Source organism: Phytophthora cinnamomi (assembly GCF_018691715.1).
Source record: "Phytophthora cinnamomi strain GKB4 chromosome Unknown Contig98, whole genome shotgun sequence".
In the NCBI taxonomy this organism is placed as follows: Eukaryota; Oomycota; class Peronosporomycetes; order Peronosporales; family Peronosporaceae; genus Phytophthora; species Phytophthora cinnamomi.
In genome coordinates this window covers 56,596-75,716 of record NW_027151031.1, presented here as the reverse complement: position 1 = coordinate 75,716, position 19,121 = coordinate 56,596, and the positions used below count along the sequence as shown (strand labels likewise).

The window sequence follows — 19,121 nt, the reverse complement described above, 5'->3', positions numbered from 1 at the left end:
ATTCTACTACTACTGAGGTTCTACCCGACCCGTGTGACGAGGAGCGATCAATACACTTTGGGCAGTTTTTGGTGCATGGCGGGCGTGAGTCGTGTCGTTCCGGGTTCTGGTGGTGTTTTTGGTGGCGAGCCTCTTGGCTTTGTCGCCTATTCTGCTAGCAGACGCGGGGCGGCGGGTGGCGATGCTCAAGAAGCTCGCGTCGCCGAAGAAGCGGGCGCAGCCGAGTGGCGCGGGAGCTGCCAGGTTCGTGTTCAAGTTGTGGTTGAGCTTGCTGCTGGTGTGACTCAATCTTCGCTGTGGTTGGAAGCTTTGATGCGCCTGATGCTGCGGGGACTGGAAGCGCGGCGAAGTCTCCCGAGCCGAAGAAGAAGAAGGAGCCGAAGCCGAAACCAGAGCCCAAGCCGAAGCCAGAGCCGAAGCCGAAACCAGAGCCCAAACCGAAGCCCAAGCCGACGCCGAAGCCTCCGAAGGAGCCCAAGGAGAAGAAGAAGGACAAGGCCAAGCAAAAGGAGAAGAAGGAGCCCGACGCGTTTGGTTTTGGTGAGCCGCCAGCAGCAGCAGCAGCAGCAGCAGCTCCGATCAGTGATGAGGCCAAGGAGACTGGAAGTGCTGTTGTCGCTACTGCTGAAGCGAAGACCCCGTCGCCTCGGAAATCTATAGCACGCGCATTCCGCCGTAAACCTCCGCTTGACCAGGACAATGCGCCGGAAGCGAAGTCTCCGACGAAGAAGCCTCTAGCATCTCCGAAGAAGGCGTACGCACTGATCTCTACTTGAAATGACCAGCAAATATGTGCGCCTAACTCAAATGTTCTCGTGAACTGTGCGTAGATTGATGAAGCTGCCGAAGCCCGAGAAAAAGCCCAAGCTCGTGGACAAGAAGAAGCAAGAAGCTAAAGCACAGGATGAACCCATCGACCCCAACGCAGAGCCTGCAGCAGCGACCGAGAAGGACCCTCTCACCCCATCGAAACCAGACACAGCAGGTGAATCTCCAAAGCGCAAGAGCCGCTGGAAAATGCCCGACATGAAGCACCACAACACGCCCAAGGCGTCGAACAACCAAAAGGAGACCATCCATGAAGAGAAGAAAGCTCCGGACTCAACCAAACCACCACTGTCACCGGACAGTGACAATAACGCGAACTCGCCATCTCCCCGTGTGCGCGGTAACCGCGGGAAGCCCGATAAGCGTCAACTGCCCACAGTCGATAGCTCAAGCAGCGACAGCGAGCAGGAGAACCAGACAAACGTGTTGTCTCCGCTACGAAGACACAAACCAGATCCCGACGACACTTTGCCAATACCAGAGTCTCCGTACAACCCATACCGCGCCCAGAAGCGATTAGCACAGCTCGATGTTCCTCCTGCCTATCAACCAGAGGTGCATTTGATCGGTGAGATTGTCAGTGGGCATGGATTTGGGGCCTTTGGAGGCTTGACCTGCAAGTGGCGAGTCGAGTACGGCAGCCGATGGAGTCATATCGCTGGTGACCAATTTGGCCAAACTCAAATCGACTATCCCTCTTCGGCGCCGTGGACGTCGGATCCTGACGTTGCAGTGTGGGCGCACCCCATCGACTTGCATTTTGCAACTTCGGCGTTCCAGGGATGGCCCAAGCTCATGCTGCAAGTGTGGAGAGCTGATTCAAGCACGAAGCTGCACGTCGTTGGCTATGGGTTTGTGCCTGTGCCGTTTGCCGCAGGGCAACACAAACTCTGGGTATCCTTGTGGCGTCCACTCGGCACAACAAAGGAAGAGCTCGATGTACAGCTACTTGGGCGCACCCCCGAACTCAAAAGTGATGATGTGCTGTTCAGTGCCGCATGGTCGGAGAGATGCCGACTGCGGACAGTCTCGACGGGAAAAGTGTTAGTACACATCGGCGTGCTACTCCGGCACTTCCAGGCTGGCGTAATTGAAGCATAGTTGACAAACCCAAGGGATGAATAATAGTATACCATCAAAATTGCACGTTACCATCGGAACCTTGCTACTGTTGCCGAGAATATAGTCGTGCAAATTGTCCCAATAAAGTACAAATGAGCGCGTGCCGCTTGTTAGTTGTTGCCGCTGGTTGTTTGAGATTCCAGTTCATACACCAGTCGGGAGATTCGAAACGGGTTACCCTTCGTGCTGAGTAATCGCTCATCGTTGGAAATCACTTCGATACTGCTGTCAGGAAAATCTGCAGTACAGAAACAGCAATTTCACTTAGTCACACAATGCAAATGTCAATGAACAACGAACGCTAGCCCCGATCTTACACTGTCGGAACTGCCGTGATGTCAAGTGGCCTCTTGCTAGCTTGAAGAAAAGTTTCGCGCTGTCCAGCTTGCTCAGCTCTCCGACGTGGACAACTTCCTCAGGTATAATACTGTCTTCACCGGTGTCGATCTGCAGCTCTTCGCTCGATGTCAGCAGGACCTGCGCACAAAACAAAAGCTCGTCAGTAGTGAGAACATGGATTCTGGGGTGATGCTGGGTAATACCTGAACACCGGGGAACGTCTGAACAATATTCAACACAAACATCCCAAGTGCTGGGAGGACAATATCACAACCGTCCAAAACCAGCAACGTAGCGGGATAATTCGCACTGTCCATCCTTCGCAATACAACGTTATCGACACGGTATCGTTAATATCGATGACCACAGTGGAGATATGAAACGTAAGTCAATAGCACGTACTCCGGAAGTGAGCGCAAAAGAGTTTCGACCCCTTCGATGACTAATGACAACGGGTCTTCCCTCTGGTTACTTCTTCGGAAATCTTGGTCTTCAGAGTCGGTCTCAGGCTTGTGTGCACTCTGAATGTGCTCCACCAGCTTGTCTACAGCAAAATAATGAACCCCGTTGCGGTACCCTCTCGTGCGGTAGGCCATCTTTGCGATGTGGATAGCGATCGAAGATTTTCCAACACCACGAGCTCCATATATGTTGCATACGCGGACTTTTCGAGTTAACGCAGCCTTGACCTGAAAACATGCAATGTTAGCGATCAAGCGAACCCCAGCATGCAACAAATAGGGTAGTACCTTTCTGACTATGGTGTCTCTTCCAAGAAAGTGTGTTGCCAACACTGGAATGAATGGCGCATTCAACAAGGAAATCACGTTTCTGTCGGTTGCCACCATGTCAGTGACAGGAGATCCTAACTGAGTGCTGTGCTGAGATGAACTCGGCAGCAACTGGCATATTTGGTCCGCCGGTCGTACAATAGGAAGCAAGTCATTCAAGGCAACAAATTCCGCCAGCGCATAACTTTTCTCGATTGAAAATCCCTTCAGAAATCCAGCAAATAGTGCTCTGTTCCAGTTGCACAACAAGATGTTGTTAGCCCTGTGAGTAAAAGAAACATAAAAACTAAGCTTTAATGTACCGTATGAAGGCAGTCACACGTAGCGAGTGCTTGCTAGCGGAACTCAAAAAGCATACGTGAGGTGCTCCACAGCCCGCGAGCAAGCGAGCTAATAGCACAGCATACGTTAGTAGACCGTACAAATGCTGCACCAACACAAGCAATTATCACCTGGTTCTGCCGTTGGTGTGATGACAACTATGAGCTTCGTCGCGCTGCTTTTCACTGTTACAAAGCTATTTAGTGAATGCACAATGTTCATTGCAAGGACAATCACGAGCGCATTACCGTCAGAGAAGAGCTGATGTGCATCGTCTTTTTCGAGTCGTGCAGACAATCCATTCGGCGCTTCAACGACCAAATGGTCTTCATCTCCTCCACCGGTATAAAATACCACATCGCTGCTGCCATGAAGCGCTTGTCGAATTGACTCGGTCGTGGCACAGTGATAAGATGATGCCTGAACAAAAGCTGCCATTAGATTCCTCACACACACTCGTCTTATCACTATACGAAGCACCCACGTCAAAGGCGCGAACTGCTGCGAATGCAGATAACACTTCTGATAGCTCTTCACGATAGTCAAAATTGGCTTCCTGCGAAGAAGAAGCTAAGTAAGCCTTCACAACTACAGTAACATCTGCATCAAACAACAAACCTCTAGCGGTTGGCTTGAATCAGAAAAATCTTGAGTGGATTGATCGGCGAATAGAATCGTCTACACAGCAATTGTGTCACATCAGTCAAACATATTGGGCAAACAGGTGCATCGTAAACGTACGCATCGAATTTTCCGGGTTAATGTTGGCAGTTGCTGAACGGGTTCAGGCTTGCTCGTTTCCACCTCTTTGTTTTCCAAGAACGGAGCATCGTCACCTTGAACAAAAGGACCGGATGGGATCTGGTGACGAGTCTCGTGTGCTATCGCCCTAGCTGGCACGGCGGCAGGAGGTACGTCATCGCATTCCTCCACTGGAGATAGGCCATAGCGATTGCTTACATCCACCAACTCACACGAGAATTTGTCGCTGGGTCTGACGTATCGCCCGTCGTGCCTGCTTTTTCTACTTCTCCTTGCAGGTTTCTCAGTCGGCGGGTCCGAGCGCACCAGTTTATACTCGAGCGAAACATCATCCTATTCAGGTACAAAAGCCGTCAACTCGCAGTACCATGACGTTCTACTAATCAATACGGTGCGTACCTCATCTCTACGAATGCGCAAGAGCGTAACCACATCGTCCAGATCCAATTCCATAGTTTGCCCATTTTTGAGTTGCACTCCGTTTACCCGGATGCCATTCGTGCTGGTATCTTCAACTCGTACCTTGACTCCCATTTTGGCCGAGTCGTTCTGCGACGGCACATTTTCTACATGAATCAAACAGTGCCGTCGACTCAAGTGGGAAAGCATTCCGCCCCGGATATTGTCTCCAAAAATGTCCTGAAATTGATCTCTTCCCAGCATAATTGGGCTTGGCTGCTGGGCAAGCGCGATCGTGTACAAATTGAGTAGCTCCATCCGATCTCGCTCAGCTTTCGTGAGACTGTTGGCAAGTCCATCGCACAGCGTCAAGACAACTGAATCCTCCAAATTGTTTTCTGTGACCGATAGGTCCCCCAGCTTTTCCTGTGAAAACGAAATCTCTGGATCCGGGATATCTGGCCCTGGAATGCCCATCAGTTCTTCGTCACTGGAGACATCGTCAATATCAAACGACGGCATCGGAGCATTGGAAACGCTGTTCCTCACACCGCCTGAATCCAACACCGGCGTACTAATCCCTTTGGGTGGTTCGAGATTCCGTCGCTGAGGAAACGGAAACGGCTGCCTCTTAGTCACCTGCTTCGACGAAGGTGCCTGTCGTCGCAGCGTACCGTTAAAACCACAACAACAGTATCCAATACGTGCCCTTCCGGCGTACTTACAGTAGTGGACGTGGCCGTCGGCACTCGGTACGGCGTCGTCAGCGATCCAAAAGCCGGACTGCTGTTATTCTCCTGTCCTCCAGCCCCCAACAAGTGGGAAATCTACAGCATGCAATCACTGTCAACCCATCAACAAGCACCCAAAGGATCTTCAACAGCCGAGCACACTATCCCAGTCATTACCGTCGGCAGTCCTCGCTCCGCCAGTGGGATCTCCGCACTGCCCGCCTTCATAAGCAGCGGCTTCACAGGTCTAGCCTGCAGCACGGGGCTCTTCTGCTCCTGGTTGCCCAAGGGAGAGAGTCCGGGCCCTCCCGTTCTGGCTGCGATGCCTCCGTCCAGCCTCCTGAGCTGCCCCGGCGGGCTCGTCTTCTGCTCAGGCACGCGGTTGGGCGTGCCCAGCGGCGTGGGGATGGCTGGCCGGCCTGGGGCCTGCGCCCCCAGCGGGAACAAGGGCCTGGCCAGCCCGCCCGCCGCCTTCTTGAGCTCGAAGGGGCTGCCCACGAACGCCGTGGGAGTGCGCGCGGCCTCGGCGTCGCCCATGAATACGCGCAGCGCCGGCGACGCGGGCCCGGACAGCGCCGTGAGCTTGGCCACGAACTGCGCGGGCGACTGGCCCAGGTCCTGGCTCAGGCGGCGGCTCTTGATGGCGCCCGTGACGCGGCCGCGCTCCGAGCCGGCGCCGGCGACGCCCACATGGCCGCCCGCGGGCGTGGGCAGCCCCACCTGCGCGTCCAGCAGGCGCGGGCTGACGTTCTCGCTCTCGGAGGACGCGCGCGGCGAGTCGCGGCGCTCGTCGTCGGCGTCCAGCGCGCGCTTGCGGCCCACGGAGGAGCGCGCAGCCTCCATCTTCTCTCTCGTGCTCGGCTCCCAGTGCGCACTTGTTCTCTGGGCGGAAAGTTTCTTTTTGAAGCTCCATGACCATCACTCTCGCTGCCGCCATAGTGAAGCCAAGTCAACATAGTGAAGCCAAGTCAACAGGCGGTAAAGTGAAACTTCAAGAAGAGCGGTCTCGGGGATCGTGAAAGGGCGTGTATCTGCCGTATCTGTCGTAACGGAGAAAGGTGAACCCGCCGGAAGGCCGCGCGCTCGGGACGGGCCAACAGCCCCATTATAGGAATGGTTAGCGAGAAACGCATGCGACGCCCGCTGCCGTGGCAGTCCGCGGACTGGAGACTCGGGTCACCAATTTGGTGTGTCGCCTACATAAGCGGGTGTACCGTACATCCCAAGCGTCCCACTGTAGCGGGCAACAGTCGCGCAACAGTCGCAGCAACCGATTTGTCGCGGATTGATCGGTCTGTTATCGCCGAGTCAAGCGCAGCACGAGTCCATATCGAAGCTTGACCTGGCGTCAAGGCGTTGAATAGCAGTAAGCGGACGGCGACGCGATGAGAAGATAGATGGCTCTGGTGCGCCATCACCAAGGGCAGCGCTGCATTGGTGAGTTTCGGGCAGAGCTAATCAGGCCGCACAGCGATTGTCCTTCATAAAGCTCAGGAACGCATTGCCACGCAGCGAGCGATGCCAAGGCATAGTCCTACGAGAACGCCGTTGTCGACTACTCGTGACGGAAGGCGGAAGTTCGTCCGTTGCAACCGTTTACAGCCTTAGCGGAACTGATAGGCAGGCAGGCTGGCTACCAGTTGCAATTTGCAGTCCAATTCAGTTTTCGTGTAGCGCACACCATCCCCGGATTACTGACATGTCTCCCGCGCCATACTGCCCTCCAGTCAAACAGTCAGACCCAAGAGACCAAGCACTCCGATCATGTCGAAGCGCAGACTGGCCGAGGAGGCCGCGGACGAGCGCCACATCATGCGCATCATGCCGCTGGGCGCGGGCAACGAGGTGGGGCGCTCGTGCATCGTGCTCAAGTTCAAGGGCAAGACCATCATGCTGGACTGCGGCGTGCACCCGGGCTACTCGGGCCACGGCAGCCTGCCCTTCTTCGACGGCGTGGAGGCCGAGGAGATCGACCTGCTGCTCATCACGCACTTCCACATCGACCACGTGGCGGCGCTGCCGCACTTCACGGAGAAGACCAACTTCAAGGGCCGCGTCTTCATGACGCACCCGACCAAGGCCGTGATGCAGATGATGCTGCGCGACTTCCTGCGCGTGTCCAACATCTCGGTGGACGACCAGATCTACGACGACAAGGACCTCAACAACTGCGTGGCCAAGGTCGAGATCATCGACTTCCACCAGGAGATCATGCACAACGGCATCAAGTTCACGCCCTACAACGCCGGCCACGTGCTGGGCGCCTGCATGTACCTCATCGAGATCGGCGGCGTCAAGGTGCTCTACACGGGCGACTACTCGCTGGAGAACGACCGCCACCTCATGGCGGCTGAGCTGCCGGCCTGCTCGCCCGACGTGCTCATCGTCGAGTCCACCTACGGCGTGCAGGTGCACCAGTCCGTGGTGGAGCGCGAGGGGCGCTTCACGGGGCAGGTGGAGGCGGTGGTGCGTCGCGGCGGGCGCTGTCTGATCCCCGTGTTCGCTTTGGGGCGCACGCAGGAGCTTCTGCTGATTCTGGACGAGCACTGGCGCTCCCACCCGGACCTGCAGGACATCCCGATCTACTTCGCGTCCAAGCTGGCAGCCAAGGCGCTGCGTGTGTACCAGACGTACATTAACATGATGAACGACCGCATCCGCAAGCAGATTGCCATTTCGAACCCGTTCCAGTTTGAACACATTTCGAACTTAAAGAGCATGGACGACTTTGATGACTCCGGTCCGTCCGTGGTGATGGCCAGTCCTGGTATGCTGCAGAGCGGAGTCTCGCGACAGCTTTTTGAACGCTGGTGTTCGGACAAGCGCAACGCTTGTTTGATCCCCGGTTACGTTGTGGAAGGCACGCTGGCCAAGAAGATTCTGTCCGAGCCAACGGAGATCGCTGCGCTAGATGGACGCATCATCCCGATGAACTGCACGGTCGAGTACATTTCGTTCTCTGCACACGCTGACTTTGTGGGTACGAGCGGGTTCGTGGAGAAGCTTACGCCTCCGAACATCGTCCTGGTGCACGGTGAGAAGAATGAAATGATGCGTCTGAAGTCCGCCTTGAACAAGAAGTTTAACGACCCTAAGGTGTACCACCCTAGCATCTCTACGCCAGCCAATATGCAAGAGATTGTGCTGGAGTTCAAGGGCGAGAAGATTGCCAAGGCTATCGGAGGTCTTGCCAGCGACCAGCCGAAGAACGGCAAGGTGATTTCTGGTCTGCTCGTGGAAGTGGACTCACAAACGCACTTAATGGACAAGGAAGACCTCTCGACGTACACAAAACTTATCTCGGGTAGCATTACGCAGAAGCAGCACGTGCCGTTCGAGTACAACTCGTTTGACGTGCTGATCACGTTTATTCGTCAGATGTATGAGGATGTGGTGCACCTGGAGAAGGAGAACCGCGTGGTCGTGTGCAAGCAGGTTGTCGTGACACGTTGTGCTGTCGCCAAGGGTGCCACCGAGAAGCTTGTTGTGGAATGGACATCTGCGCCGACGGCCGATATGATCGCCGATTCTGTGATTGCGCTGGCCATGCATGCACAAGCGAGTCCGGCGAGCTTTAAGCTGAGCGGTCAGCCCACTGCGGCTTGTCCTCATGATCATTCTAAGAAGGGAGATGAGAGTGCAAGCAGTGAGGATACTGCCATGAAAACGGAAAAAGCAGAAGCTCCTGTCGGAGAAGAAGAGGAGAATGCTGAAAATGCTGCGTCGGAGCACGCTGCAGAAAAGAAGGAAGCCGAGTCCGATCTAGAAAAGGCTGCTCGGGAGCTGGGCGAGTCGGATCAAGATGCATTGAACCTGCTGATCGTGTTCCGCCTCCTCAAAGATCAGTACGGCGATGTGGATTTGGACTTCGAGACCAACAAGATTCACGTGAGAACACCCAGTGGCATCGATGCTGTGGTGGACCACGCGTCACAGGAAATTGAGTGCAAGGACGTAGCTTTCAAGCTCAAGCTTCAGGAAACTGTCCGTCGCATTGAAGGCGCCCTGAAGCCCATTGCGACGTAGTGAGTAGCGTGTCGGTATTCAGGCTGCGCCAGACCAACAAAACAAATATTTGCAGACTGGCCTCTGTTTCATGAACGAGGTGTGACCCAACCACACCTGCTATATAGTTGTCGTCGTTGACTTCACAAAATATATTCACTACGCTCGTCTCTGAGAGCCTCTTGCAATCTAACCTGGCTTATCGTTCTACTCGTCTTTTTCAGCATCCTTCACGGTCAGGTTCTCAAGCTTTTCTGCCGCCGCCTCCTCTTCCTTCTTCGCCTGCAGCCTCTCTCTGGCGGCAAGCACCTCATCCATATTCAGCTCCGTGCCATCGTTTGCGATAACCGGCTCCGTAAGCGCTCGGCGGAAGTATGTCGAGCCGCGGCCAAACGAGTCGTTCTTCTTGCGGATCTCCATGGCCGGGTCGATCGAGATCAGCAGCTGAGCATCAGCAGTCTTGCCGGGCTTCACTTGCCGCTTGGGGAGCGCGATCTCCGTGGGGAAGTTCTGCGTCTCCGGGTCGTAGCCGAAGCCCCGCAGAGGCAGGTTGGCCGTCTTCAAGATATACTGGAACTGCTCGTCCGAGTAATGACGGAAGGAGCCTCCGATCTTGCCGCTACGAGGCTTGTACGGGCCGGCCTTGTCTCCGCTGGTGGCCATGACGTCACGGATGCGTGTCTCCCACTCGGTGCCCTCCAGCGTGGTGCGGTCCGTCAGGAAGAGGAAGACGCGGCGCAGCGTCTCCTCGCGGTGCATCATGAGGTCCTCATAGCGCACGACAATGATGGGGATGTCCACCTTGGTGGTCCAGTAGCGGTGGAACTTCATCCAGACGTCGATCTCGTTGCGCAGCAGACCGTCCCAGCGGTCAGCGAAGCGCGCGTACTGCGACTCGTGCAGACTCTTGTTGTGCGTGTTGGTGAGCGTCATGTTGAAGTACGAGTCGATGGCGTCCCAGGGGTTGCGCACCACGAGGATGGCCTTCCGGACGGGGAAGTCCCGGTAGCCCACGCGCTCCGGGAAGTGCGTCTTGACGAACCAGACGGACTCGTCCACGACGCCCTCGCCCTTCATGCCGTACTGCTGCAGCTCCTTGCTCAGCGAGCGGTCGGGCCGGGTGTCGCAGCCCGTGTAGACGCCCGTGACCTTCTCCAGCAGCCCGCGCATGAGCGAGTTGCCGCAGCGCGGGTAGCTCACGATGGCCACGCGCTCGCCGCCACGCTCTCCGGGCTGCAGCCAGCGCATGCCGCTGTCGTCGGCCATAGTGCCAGTGGTGGTAGTGCCTGTGAGCGTCTGGAGCAGGGGGCGGAGGGCTCTGCGCGCGAGGATCACGAGCGGATTCCACGCCAAGTTGAGCTCGAGGCTGCGGGAGATTGAGTGGCAGTCAGGTGGAGCAAACATAGACGGACGATCGATCAGGCTGCAGAGAGAGGAAAGACGTACAGCAGGCGCGGCACGAAGAGCAGCAGATCCACGTACGCGCGCAGCAGCCACACGCCGGCGCCCGCGACGGTCATAAGCGCCGAGGAAGGCAATTGACCCGATGAGATGGCTACACTTCGTCTGCCTAACATGATTTTCCAGCGCGAATATCGCTGTAAGGGAAAAAGACGATAGCGAGCATTTTCGAGGGGTGAGCCGTGATAAGGTTGCTGCGGACCCATTTTTCTTTATGTAGGCATTTTATCCAGACACGAACACTGCATACCAGGCAGGAGATGTCCATGGTTAGCGGCTAACAGCGCATTTTCAATGTAGCAGCTGCAGCGCATGGAACCGTTTCAGGCAGGCAGTACCGCGGAGAAGCGTGAGCAGCATGCCGACAATAACAGCTTCTTCCTCAAGTTCTGAAAATCCACATCATCCACTCGCCGCACTACATCCACCGCTTTCGTCCACCTGCACGTGCTGTGCGAAGTCCTCGTCCGCCAAGGAAAGAGCGGTCAGCACCTCGACCAGCAACATTGGAGAGGGCTACGCCGGTGTTCTCGAGGCTGGTCCTGCGTGAAAACAGGTTGGTATGTGACCTACATGAACTCCTCGAGCGTGTCCTTCATGTTAGAGTCTAGCTAGTTTTAGCTACCTGTGCACGACGTCTCGGTAGCGCAACGCACACCCACCTTCTGCTAGTCCTTGGCCGAGCCTCCAGGTCCGCAGGAGCGAAGCGCCCCTTGCCGCGCATCACGACCGCGTTGGTGAACCCGGGAGTGAACTCGTCGTCGTTGACGACTCGCTCATGCAGCCCTGACATTTACCTAGCAAGCAGTGCGGCCCATGTGTCCTATTAAGACGGTCATCTACTGAGCGACAACTTGTGAGCAGCTACGGTACTGTGAGTTGCCTTTCGCTGTCCCGCTAATTGCGATATTTTGATGTGACTCGAATGTTCCCTGTACGTGTAGGAACTGGGAATACATTTCGTGACGAATTAGGTACAAGGTTTGAAAGCTGGTAATCCAGCAAGCTGGTCTAACAGGTAAACATACAACTTGACTTCAATCCCGGGTGGAGCAATCCCCACTTGGGACTCCCAACTCGTGTGTGCGTTTTCGAGGTTGTTTCGCCAACACTGTAGTAAGCATGCTGCTGTACGGCGTTCAGCTTTCTAGGCAACGGTGGCGGGTATTATGCCACGGATCGTCCTGCACGAGGTGATTCATACAAAGTGTAGTGCGATCGAGAGAGACATGGAGTGTGCGCGCAAACAGCTTCAGTTTTAACGGATGCGCCACACAAGTTGACGCTGCGCACGAAGGTGTTTACACGTTTGTACAGTGAAGTTGAGTGCGCGAGCGATTGTGCCTTTCGGGTGTGCGAGCAAACACGTTTACTCGCACAGCTTCGGATTGCTCGCGTCGAGGATGATCACTTTCCTCTGTTAAAAACGCCTCACGGGCACTCCAGCAGTTTGGAATTCGCATCGTGACACTCAATTGGGGATTTCAACAACCTGCTACAGACTAGACCATGTCTGAGACCGAGAACTCGTTCGGAGATACATCCATCGGATTGGAGTCGGGCGAAGCGATGATGGCCAAGGGCTCGGAAGTCCTGCACAACTTCATGGCCGAGACGTTCAAGGCGGCCACGGGCGGCGTGCTGCCGCAGATGGAGGTGCGCTTCGACAACGTGTCCATCTCGGCCGACGTGACGGTCACGCGCGAGGTCACGGCCGCGTCCGAGCTGCCCACGCTCTACAACGTGGTGGCGCGCGCGCTGGCCAACCTCAACCCGATCAAGAAGAAGGTGGTGCGCAAGGAGGTGATCAAGAACGTCAGCGGCGTGCTCAAGCCCGGCACCATCACGCTGCTGCTGGGCCAACCGGGCTCGGGCAAGACGTCGCTCATGCGCATCTTGAGCGGCCAGTTCCCGCTCAAGAAGAACATCACCGTGGAAGGTGATATGGCGTACAACGGCCTCCTGCAGAAGGAGATCACCAAGTGCCTACCGCAGTTCGTGGCCTACGTGACGCAATACGACCGGCACTTCCACACGCTCACGGTGCGTGAGACCATGGAATTTGCGTACGCTTTCTGTGGCGGTGGCCTGTCGAAGCACGAAGAGGGGGTGTTCTCGCGAGGTACACCTGAGGCGAACGAGAGAGCTCTAGCTTCGGCGAAAGCGATCTTGGACAAGTTTCCCGATGTGATCATTGAGCAGCTAGGTTTGCAGCTCTGCCAGGACACTGCAATTGGCAATGCCCAGCACCGAGGTGTGTCTGGCGGAGAGCGCAAGCGAGTCACGACTGGCGAGATGCAGTTCGGGAAGAAGTGCGTGTCTCTCATGGACGAAATCAGTACTGGCCTCGACAGCGCTGCCACGTACGATATAGTCAAGACACAGCGCAGTATCGCGAAAAACCTAGGCAAAACGGTGATGATCGCTTTGCTGCAACCTGCACCGGAGGTGTTCAACCTGTTCGACAACGTCATTATCCTCAACGAAGGTGAGATGATGTACAATGGTCCCCGCGAGAAGGTGATCCCGTACTTCGAGACGCTGGGCTTTAAATGCTCCCCCGGACGTGACGTGGCTGATTACCTGCTGGACCTGGGCACGAACCAGCAGTATAAGTACCAGTCCGATCTCCCATTGGGCATGGCGAAGCATCCGCGTCTGGCCTCGGAGTTTGCAGAGGCGTTCCGCGAGTCACCGTTGTACGTTGACATCGTACAGCAGTTAGAAGCACCAATCTCCAACGAGATCTCGCAGCACGTGAGTGGCACGATGGATCGGACACCAGAGTTCCGTCAAACGCTGTGGGAGAATACCCGCTCTCTGATCGAGCGCCAACTTATCATCATCGTTCGGAATGTAGCGTTCATTCGCGTGAGAACGTTTATGGTCGTCGCCATGGGACTAGTCTACGGCAGCACATTCTACAACGTGGATCCTACTGATGTCCAGGTGATGCTGGGTGTGATTTTCCAAGCAACCTTGTTCCTTTCCCTGGGCCAAGCATCGCAGATTCCGACCTATATGGAAGCTCGTGCCATCTTCTACAAGCAGCGCGGAGCTAACTTTTATCGGACGGCTGCTTGGGTGATCGCAAATTCGGTAGCTTTGGTTCCTCAGGCTCTGAGCGAGATTTTGGTGTTCGGGACGCTGGTGTATTGGATGTGTGGGTTCGCGTCCAGTGCCGGAGCTTACATCATTTACATGATTTTGCTGATCCTCACCAACCTGGTGTTCGCGTCGTGGTTCTTCTGCTTGTCGGCGATGTCACCGAATTTGGACATCGCGAAGCCCACGTCGACGTTCTCGATCGTCTTTTTCGTCCTGTTCGCTGGTTTTGTGGTTACGAAGGACCAAACACCAAACTGGCTCGTTTGGATTTACTGGATTAACCCGATCGCGTGGTGCCTCCGAGGTCTGTCGGTGAATGAGTATCGTTCAAGTGCTTACGATGTATGTGAGTACGGCGGCATCAACTACTGCACAGAATACGGCAGGAACATGGGCGAGTACTATTTGTCGCAGTACGGCGTTCCGTCCGACAAATTCTGGATCTGGACTGGCATCCTGTTCATGATTGTGGCGTACATCTTCTTCATGGTGCTGGGCTGCTATGTCCTAGAGTACCACCGATACGAAGCACCTGAGAATATTCAGCTGCTGCCGAAGACTGTGACCGACGAAAACGATATGGCGAAGCGAGGTGGTGACTACGCCCTAGCGGTGACCCCCAAGGGGAATTCGTCCACTAACACTCGAACTGACGCGGGAGGTTCGGGTGAGGTGGTTATGGATGTGCCGCAACGCGAGAAGAACTTTGTGCCTTGCACGATCGCATGGAAGGACTTGTGGTATTCAGTACCTTCACCGCACGACCGCAAGGAAACATTGCAGTTGCTGAAGGGAGTCAACGGATATGCTGAGCCTGGTTCGTTGACAGCACTTATGGGCTCTTCTGGTGCTGGCAAAACCACACTCATGGATGTGATCGCTGGTCGTAAGACTGGTGGCACGATTGAAGGCAAGATCTATCTCAACGGCTACGAAGCCAACGACCTGGCAATTCGACGTGCCACAGGGTACTGCGAGCAGATGGATATTCATTCGGAGGGTTCTACCATTCGCGAGGCACTCATGTTTAGTGCATTCCTCCGCCAAGACAGTACGGTCCCAACCGCCAAGAAATACGATTCTGTGAACGAGTGCCTCGACTTGCTGGACATGCACGACATCGCCGACCAAATTGTACGCGGTAGTTCTCAGGAGCAGATGAAGAGATTGACAATTGGTGTGGAATTAGTGGCTCAGCCGAGTGTTTTGTTCCTGGACGAGCCGACGAGCGGTCTTGATGCTCACTCGGCCAAATTGATCATGGACGGCGTCCGCAAGGTGGCCGACAGCGGGCGTACGATTGTGTGCACGATCCACCAGCCTTCGTCGGATGTGTTTTTCCTGTTCGATCACCTGTTGCTGCTGAAGCGCGGCGGCGAGTCGGTGTTTGTTGGTGAGCTGGGCGAGAATTGTCATAAGTTGGTGGACTACCTCGAAGCTATCCCCGACACACCGCCGTGTCCGAAGGGCCAGAATCCTGCGACGTGGATGCTGGAGGTTATTGGCGCTGGAGTGGGTCACGCGGCGGCTGCGACCGACTTTGTGTTGCACTTCAAGGAGAGTATGGAGGCGCAGTATTTGATCGAGCACTTGGAGAGACCTGGTGTGACGCGACTGGCGCCGGAGTTGCCGGAGTTGCTCTTCAAGAACAAACGTGCGGCTAGCCCGTTTACGCAGATGCGGTTTTTGGTCCAGCGTTTTATCGTGATGTATTGGCGCACCCCGACGTACAACCTGACGCGGTTCATGATTGCCGTGGGGCTTGCTCTTGTTTCGGGTCTTACGTACGCCAACTCGGAGTTCGTGTCGTACCAAGGAGTCAACGGTGGTGTGGGCATGGTGTTCATGACGACGCTGTTCATGGGCATCGCCTCGTACACTGGTGTACTTCCGATTGCAGCCCTTGACCGTACCTCTTTCTACCGCGAGCGAGCATCGCAAACGTACAACTCGTTGTGGTACTTCGTGGCTGCAGCGGTTGCCGAGATTCCGTTTGTGTTCTTCGCGTGCCTGCTGTTCACCGCGATTTTCTACCCGCTGGTAGGTTTCCAGTCATTCGGAACGGGCGTTTTGTACTGGATCCACCTATCACTGTTTGTGCTTTCGCAAGCATATCTTGGACAGCTGCTGATCTTCGCTATGCCCAGTATTGAAGTGGCTGCGATCATTGGCGTTCTTTTCAACTCGGTATTTCTGCTGTTCGCCGGCTTCAATCCTCCATCGTCGTCCATCCCGAGCGGCTACAAGTGGCTGTACAAAATCACACCGCAGCGATTTACGCTATCCATTTTGTCAGCGCTGGTGTTCTGTGACTGTCCGGATGAGCCAACGTGGAATGAGACGCTGGGAGTATACGAAAATGTCGGGTCGAATATTGGTTGCCAACCAATGACGAATCTTCCTGTGACCCTCAGTCACACTACCGTGAAGGGCTATGTGGAGTCTACTTTCAAGTACAAGCACGACGAAATTTGGGCGAACTTTGGCTACGTGTTCGTGGTGCTGACCATTTTTCTATCTTTGTCGGCGTTTTCGCTGCGCTACATCAACCACACTCAGAGGTAAATGGATCAGCGGGAGTGGGGAACGAACGACTGCGCTGTAGGCAGATTGCCAGTCTACAAACTGTTGTCCATTTTCTGCACTACTTCGGCATCCTTCATCGTGATGAAGGTCAGACAAATGAATGAATATTGCATACTGATCGATGGAAGTCAGGTAACGGGATAAAACTTCATATTGATCAGCTCGACTTCTGCATCATTCTTTATTCTACCCAGTCCCATTAGCAACGTCGGCTAGAACCCATCCAGTCGCTCTGCGTGTCGCCCGACGAGACGCGGGTGTTCGTTGGCGACACGGGCAGGCAACCTGAACATCTTCTCCCATTTAATCTGAATAATTCGAGTGTCTCCGTTCGCTTCAAGATACGACATCAATCCAGTCAATTTCCGTCTTCGTTTTCTCTGCGCCTCAGTTATTTCACAATTTAAAGCAACAACTGGAGGAACTGGCTGGTTGCGCGTATAATGGACGACTCGAGCCTTATCTTCCGGGGCGCGCGTTTCGAGGTTACAATCGCTCAGTTTCGCGGCGGCAGTGGACTGGAGTGGCTGAAGTGGGTCTGTCAGTTCAATCATCTTGCTAAGCTCAACCGCTGGGAGGCAGAGGACAGAGATCTGGTACTACGGGTGGTTCTCGTGGCTGACGCTTTGGACGCGTGGGCAGACGCGGTGAACGGCCGAGATATGAAAGACGAGGCGAAGTTCGCGGAGGCATTCGGAGTTTGGGGGATGATGTACGTGTCTGACGCGTACAGCGAGCAGTTGGAGGAGGAACTTCACGCGTTCTTCAAACGTCGAAGCGAGTCCGTCTCAGAGTGCTACAAGCGTCTGCGTGAACTCACAAAACTGTTGAGCATTCTGCCTACGCATCCCATTGAGCTAAATGATGCGAAATTGGTTTGATACTTCAAGCGAGCTATGCCCAGTGTCTGGAAAGTGGCGTGAGTAGCGGTATCACTCTCAAGACCATGGTTCAAGCAGTGGAGTATTTTAAACGACTGGAGCGATTCGAGCGACGCCGTGGGCGGAATAGCCGTGGAGGCCCCGACGACATCGGTCCTGACGATATCAACAGCCCCACGCAACTCAACATTCAGCTTTCGGGAGCTACAACGCCACTAAAGGTCCGTGTGAGCTCCGGATGTGGTTTTAGCTACATCAACGCGAGACTGGTGGATGCTAACGAGAAGACGGAGTTTACACCGGCTCTGCCGGGCGAGACGGTTGGGCTAATTGAAGGTCTTGTTCGTGTTGCGGGCTATGCTACTGTGAAGTTTCGTTTCGTGGATTTGCAGTGCGGCACTTGCATCACGCACACGTTCCTCGTCATTCCCGACGCAAGTGACGACATCGTGGTTGGATACGACCTGCTTTGTGCGTTAGGGCTAATTGTCAACTACCGCGACGGGATCATCGAATGGAACGGCGATACGGTGCGCTGCACGTGCACACAAACCTATGATTGAAGCTGACGGCGTAGATCTGCAAAACAAATCCTGCATATTCGGCTAAAAATCCATGGATAATTTTCGGATAATGTCCTTTTCTACGATTCGGGAGTACCGTAACTGCCTACACATATTATCCCATTCAGCGCTTTCACCCGCCAGCTAACCGCACTGCAATGCCACGTACAGCTTCCTAGAGACCTTGTCCACATTGCACCGGAGCAGCCCATCTCGGTTCCATGAATCCCACGCCGTCAATTGGCTGAGGGTATCATCAGCATGCACGTCACTTCGCCACCTACTTCCCCAATGGACTCCGTGGCGCCGATCATCAAGCTGCCGGAGCACTACTCGGTGGACAACGAGCGTCTGGGCTTGGCGCTCGCCCACGTGTCTGCGCAAGCGAACCGCCTGGCAGAAGTGCATGCGGTGCTGACCGACCGCCAGGCGGAGCAGGATGCTCGTCACAAACAATTCGTCGAGGAGCGCGTGGCCCAGGCGCGTCTCGAAGCTGAGGCGCGCACCCAAGCGCTCGTACGCGCCATCAACCAGGCATACGGAGACCCTACGGCTCTCGAGCGGCGCGTGGACGACCGGATTCAATGCGTGCTGACGACTCTGCAGGACGCCAGTCTCAGTCAAGCTCGGGAGATGGCCGAAGCTCAATTGGCTGAGCAAAAAGCAGCTCGCAGAGCCATAGAGGAGCGGATCAACGCTGCTCTAGTCGACGTGCAAGAGCGCGCGGCCGTGAGGGCGGAGCAGACCGCGCAGTCATTGGTGGCAAACCTAAATGATGAGATGCTGAGGCTGCAGCAGGCGGCAGGTTCGGAGCGAGACCTGTTGCGAGCTGATGTGGAACTGTTAGCGCGACGAACCGCACAAGGTGTTGAGCTGGCGGAGGAGAGAGCCCGAGCGATTGCTGGTTCGGAAGTTGATAATCAGTTAAGTCGGGCGTTGACGAGTTTGGAGGACAGGGTGGTGCGTCGCGTTGAAACCCACTTGCTGGGGCTTGTCAAGAGCTTGATGGAGGAAAATCGCTGACAGTGGCAAAGACAGCAACTCGAGCTGCAGCAACATGCGATGGAAGAGCGGCTGGAGCAGCGGCTGAGAGAAGCCATTATTGTCGCGAAGAAACCAGCTGAAGCACAAGCGCGTGAAGTTGTCGAGGCCAATGCGGGGACTGCACGCGTGGCTGCCAGTATTGCGGGTACTGATGTTACTATGGTTGGGTCTGTCAAGGGT

General features: G+C 55.3%; 6 protein-coding genes across 7 annotated transcripts; 4 read left to right on the top strand and 2 right to left on the bottom strand.

Annotated features, from left to right (window-relative positions):
• Window positions 1–181: 181 nt before the first annotated feature.
• On the top strand, window positions 182–1,929 carry IUM83_16191 (B9 domain-containing protein 2; the record flags this gene model as incomplete). The annotated part of the gene is made up of 3 exons (XM_067941056.1): window positions 182–243; window positions 308–754; window positions 831–1,929. 3 exons carry the CDS (start codon window positions 182–184, stop codon window positions 1,927–1,929), a joined length of 1,608 nt encoding a protein of 535 aa, XP_067783639.1.
• A 131-nt stretch (window positions 1,930–2,060) lies between these two features.
• IUM83_16190 (uncharacterized protein) lies at window positions 2,061–6,136 on the bottom strand (the record flags this gene model as incomplete). The annotated part of the gene is made up of 17 exons (XM_067941055.1): window positions 2,061–2,188; window positions 2,268–2,427; window positions 2,493–2,607; window positions 2,692–2,833; window positions 2,949–2,978; window positions 3,039–3,120; window positions 3,219–3,309; window positions 3,383–3,470; window positions 3,533–3,586; window positions 3,650–3,821; window positions 3,886–3,957; window positions 4,020–4,079; window positions 4,143–4,294; window positions 4,376–4,496; window positions 4,563–5,219; window positions 5,288–5,389; window positions 5,471–6,136. 17 exons carry the CDS (start codon window positions 6,134–6,136, stop codon window positions 2,061–2,063), a joined length of 2,892 nt encoding a protein of 963 aa, XP_067783640.1.
• Window positions 6,137–7,057: 921 nt separating this feature from the next.
• IUM83_16189 (Cleavage and polyadenylation specificity factor subunit 3) lies at window positions 7,058–9,319 on the top strand (the record flags this gene model as incomplete). 2 transcript variants are annotated; one of them, XM_067941053.1, is made up of 2 exons in its annotated part: window positions 7,058–8,980; window positions 9,041–9,319. In XM_067941053.1, the coding sequence occupies 2 exons, from the start codon at window positions 7,058–7,060 to the stop codon at window positions 9,317–9,319; spliced, it is 2,202 nt and encodes a 733-aa protein (XP_067783580.1). The 2 variants fall into 2 exon arrangements, with proteins under 2 accessions (XP_067783580.1, XP_067783579.1); XM_067941054.1 differs by having other exon boundaries at window positions 7,058–9,319.
• A 186-nt stretch (window positions 9,320–9,505) lies between these two features.
• IUM83_16188 (fbox domain containing protein) lies at window positions 9,506–10,818 on the bottom strand (the record flags this gene model as incomplete). Its single annotated transcript, XM_067941052.1, has 2 exons — window positions 9,506–10,664; window positions 10,745–10,818. The coding sequence occupies 2 exons, from the start codon at window positions 10,816–10,818 to the stop codon at window positions 9,506–9,508; spliced, it is 1,233 nt and encodes a 410-aa protein (XP_067783578.1).
• Window positions 10,819–12,268: 1,450 nt separating this feature from the next.
• IUM83_16187 (Pleiotropic drug resistance protein ABC Superfamily) lies at window positions 12,269–17,897 on the top strand (the record flags this gene model as incomplete). Its single annotated transcript, XM_067941051.1, has 3 exons — window positions 12,269–12,698; window positions 17,096–17,257; window positions 17,344–17,897. The coding sequence occupies 3 exons, from the start codon at window positions 12,269–12,271 to the stop codon at window positions 17,895–17,897; spliced, it is 1,146 nt and encodes a 381-aa protein (XP_067783588.1).
• A 291-nt stretch (window positions 17,898–18,188) lies between these two features.
• On the top strand, window positions 18,189–18,920 carry IUM83_16186 (serine/threonine-protein kinase drkA; the record flags this gene model as incomplete). The annotated part of the gene is made up of 1 exon (XM_067941050.1): window positions 18,189–18,920. The coding sequence occupies one exon, from the start codon at window positions 18,189–18,191 to the stop codon at window positions 18,918–18,920; it is 732 nt and encodes a 243-aa protein (XP_067783577.1).
• Between the last annotated feature and the right edge of the window lie 201 nt (window positions 18,921–19,121).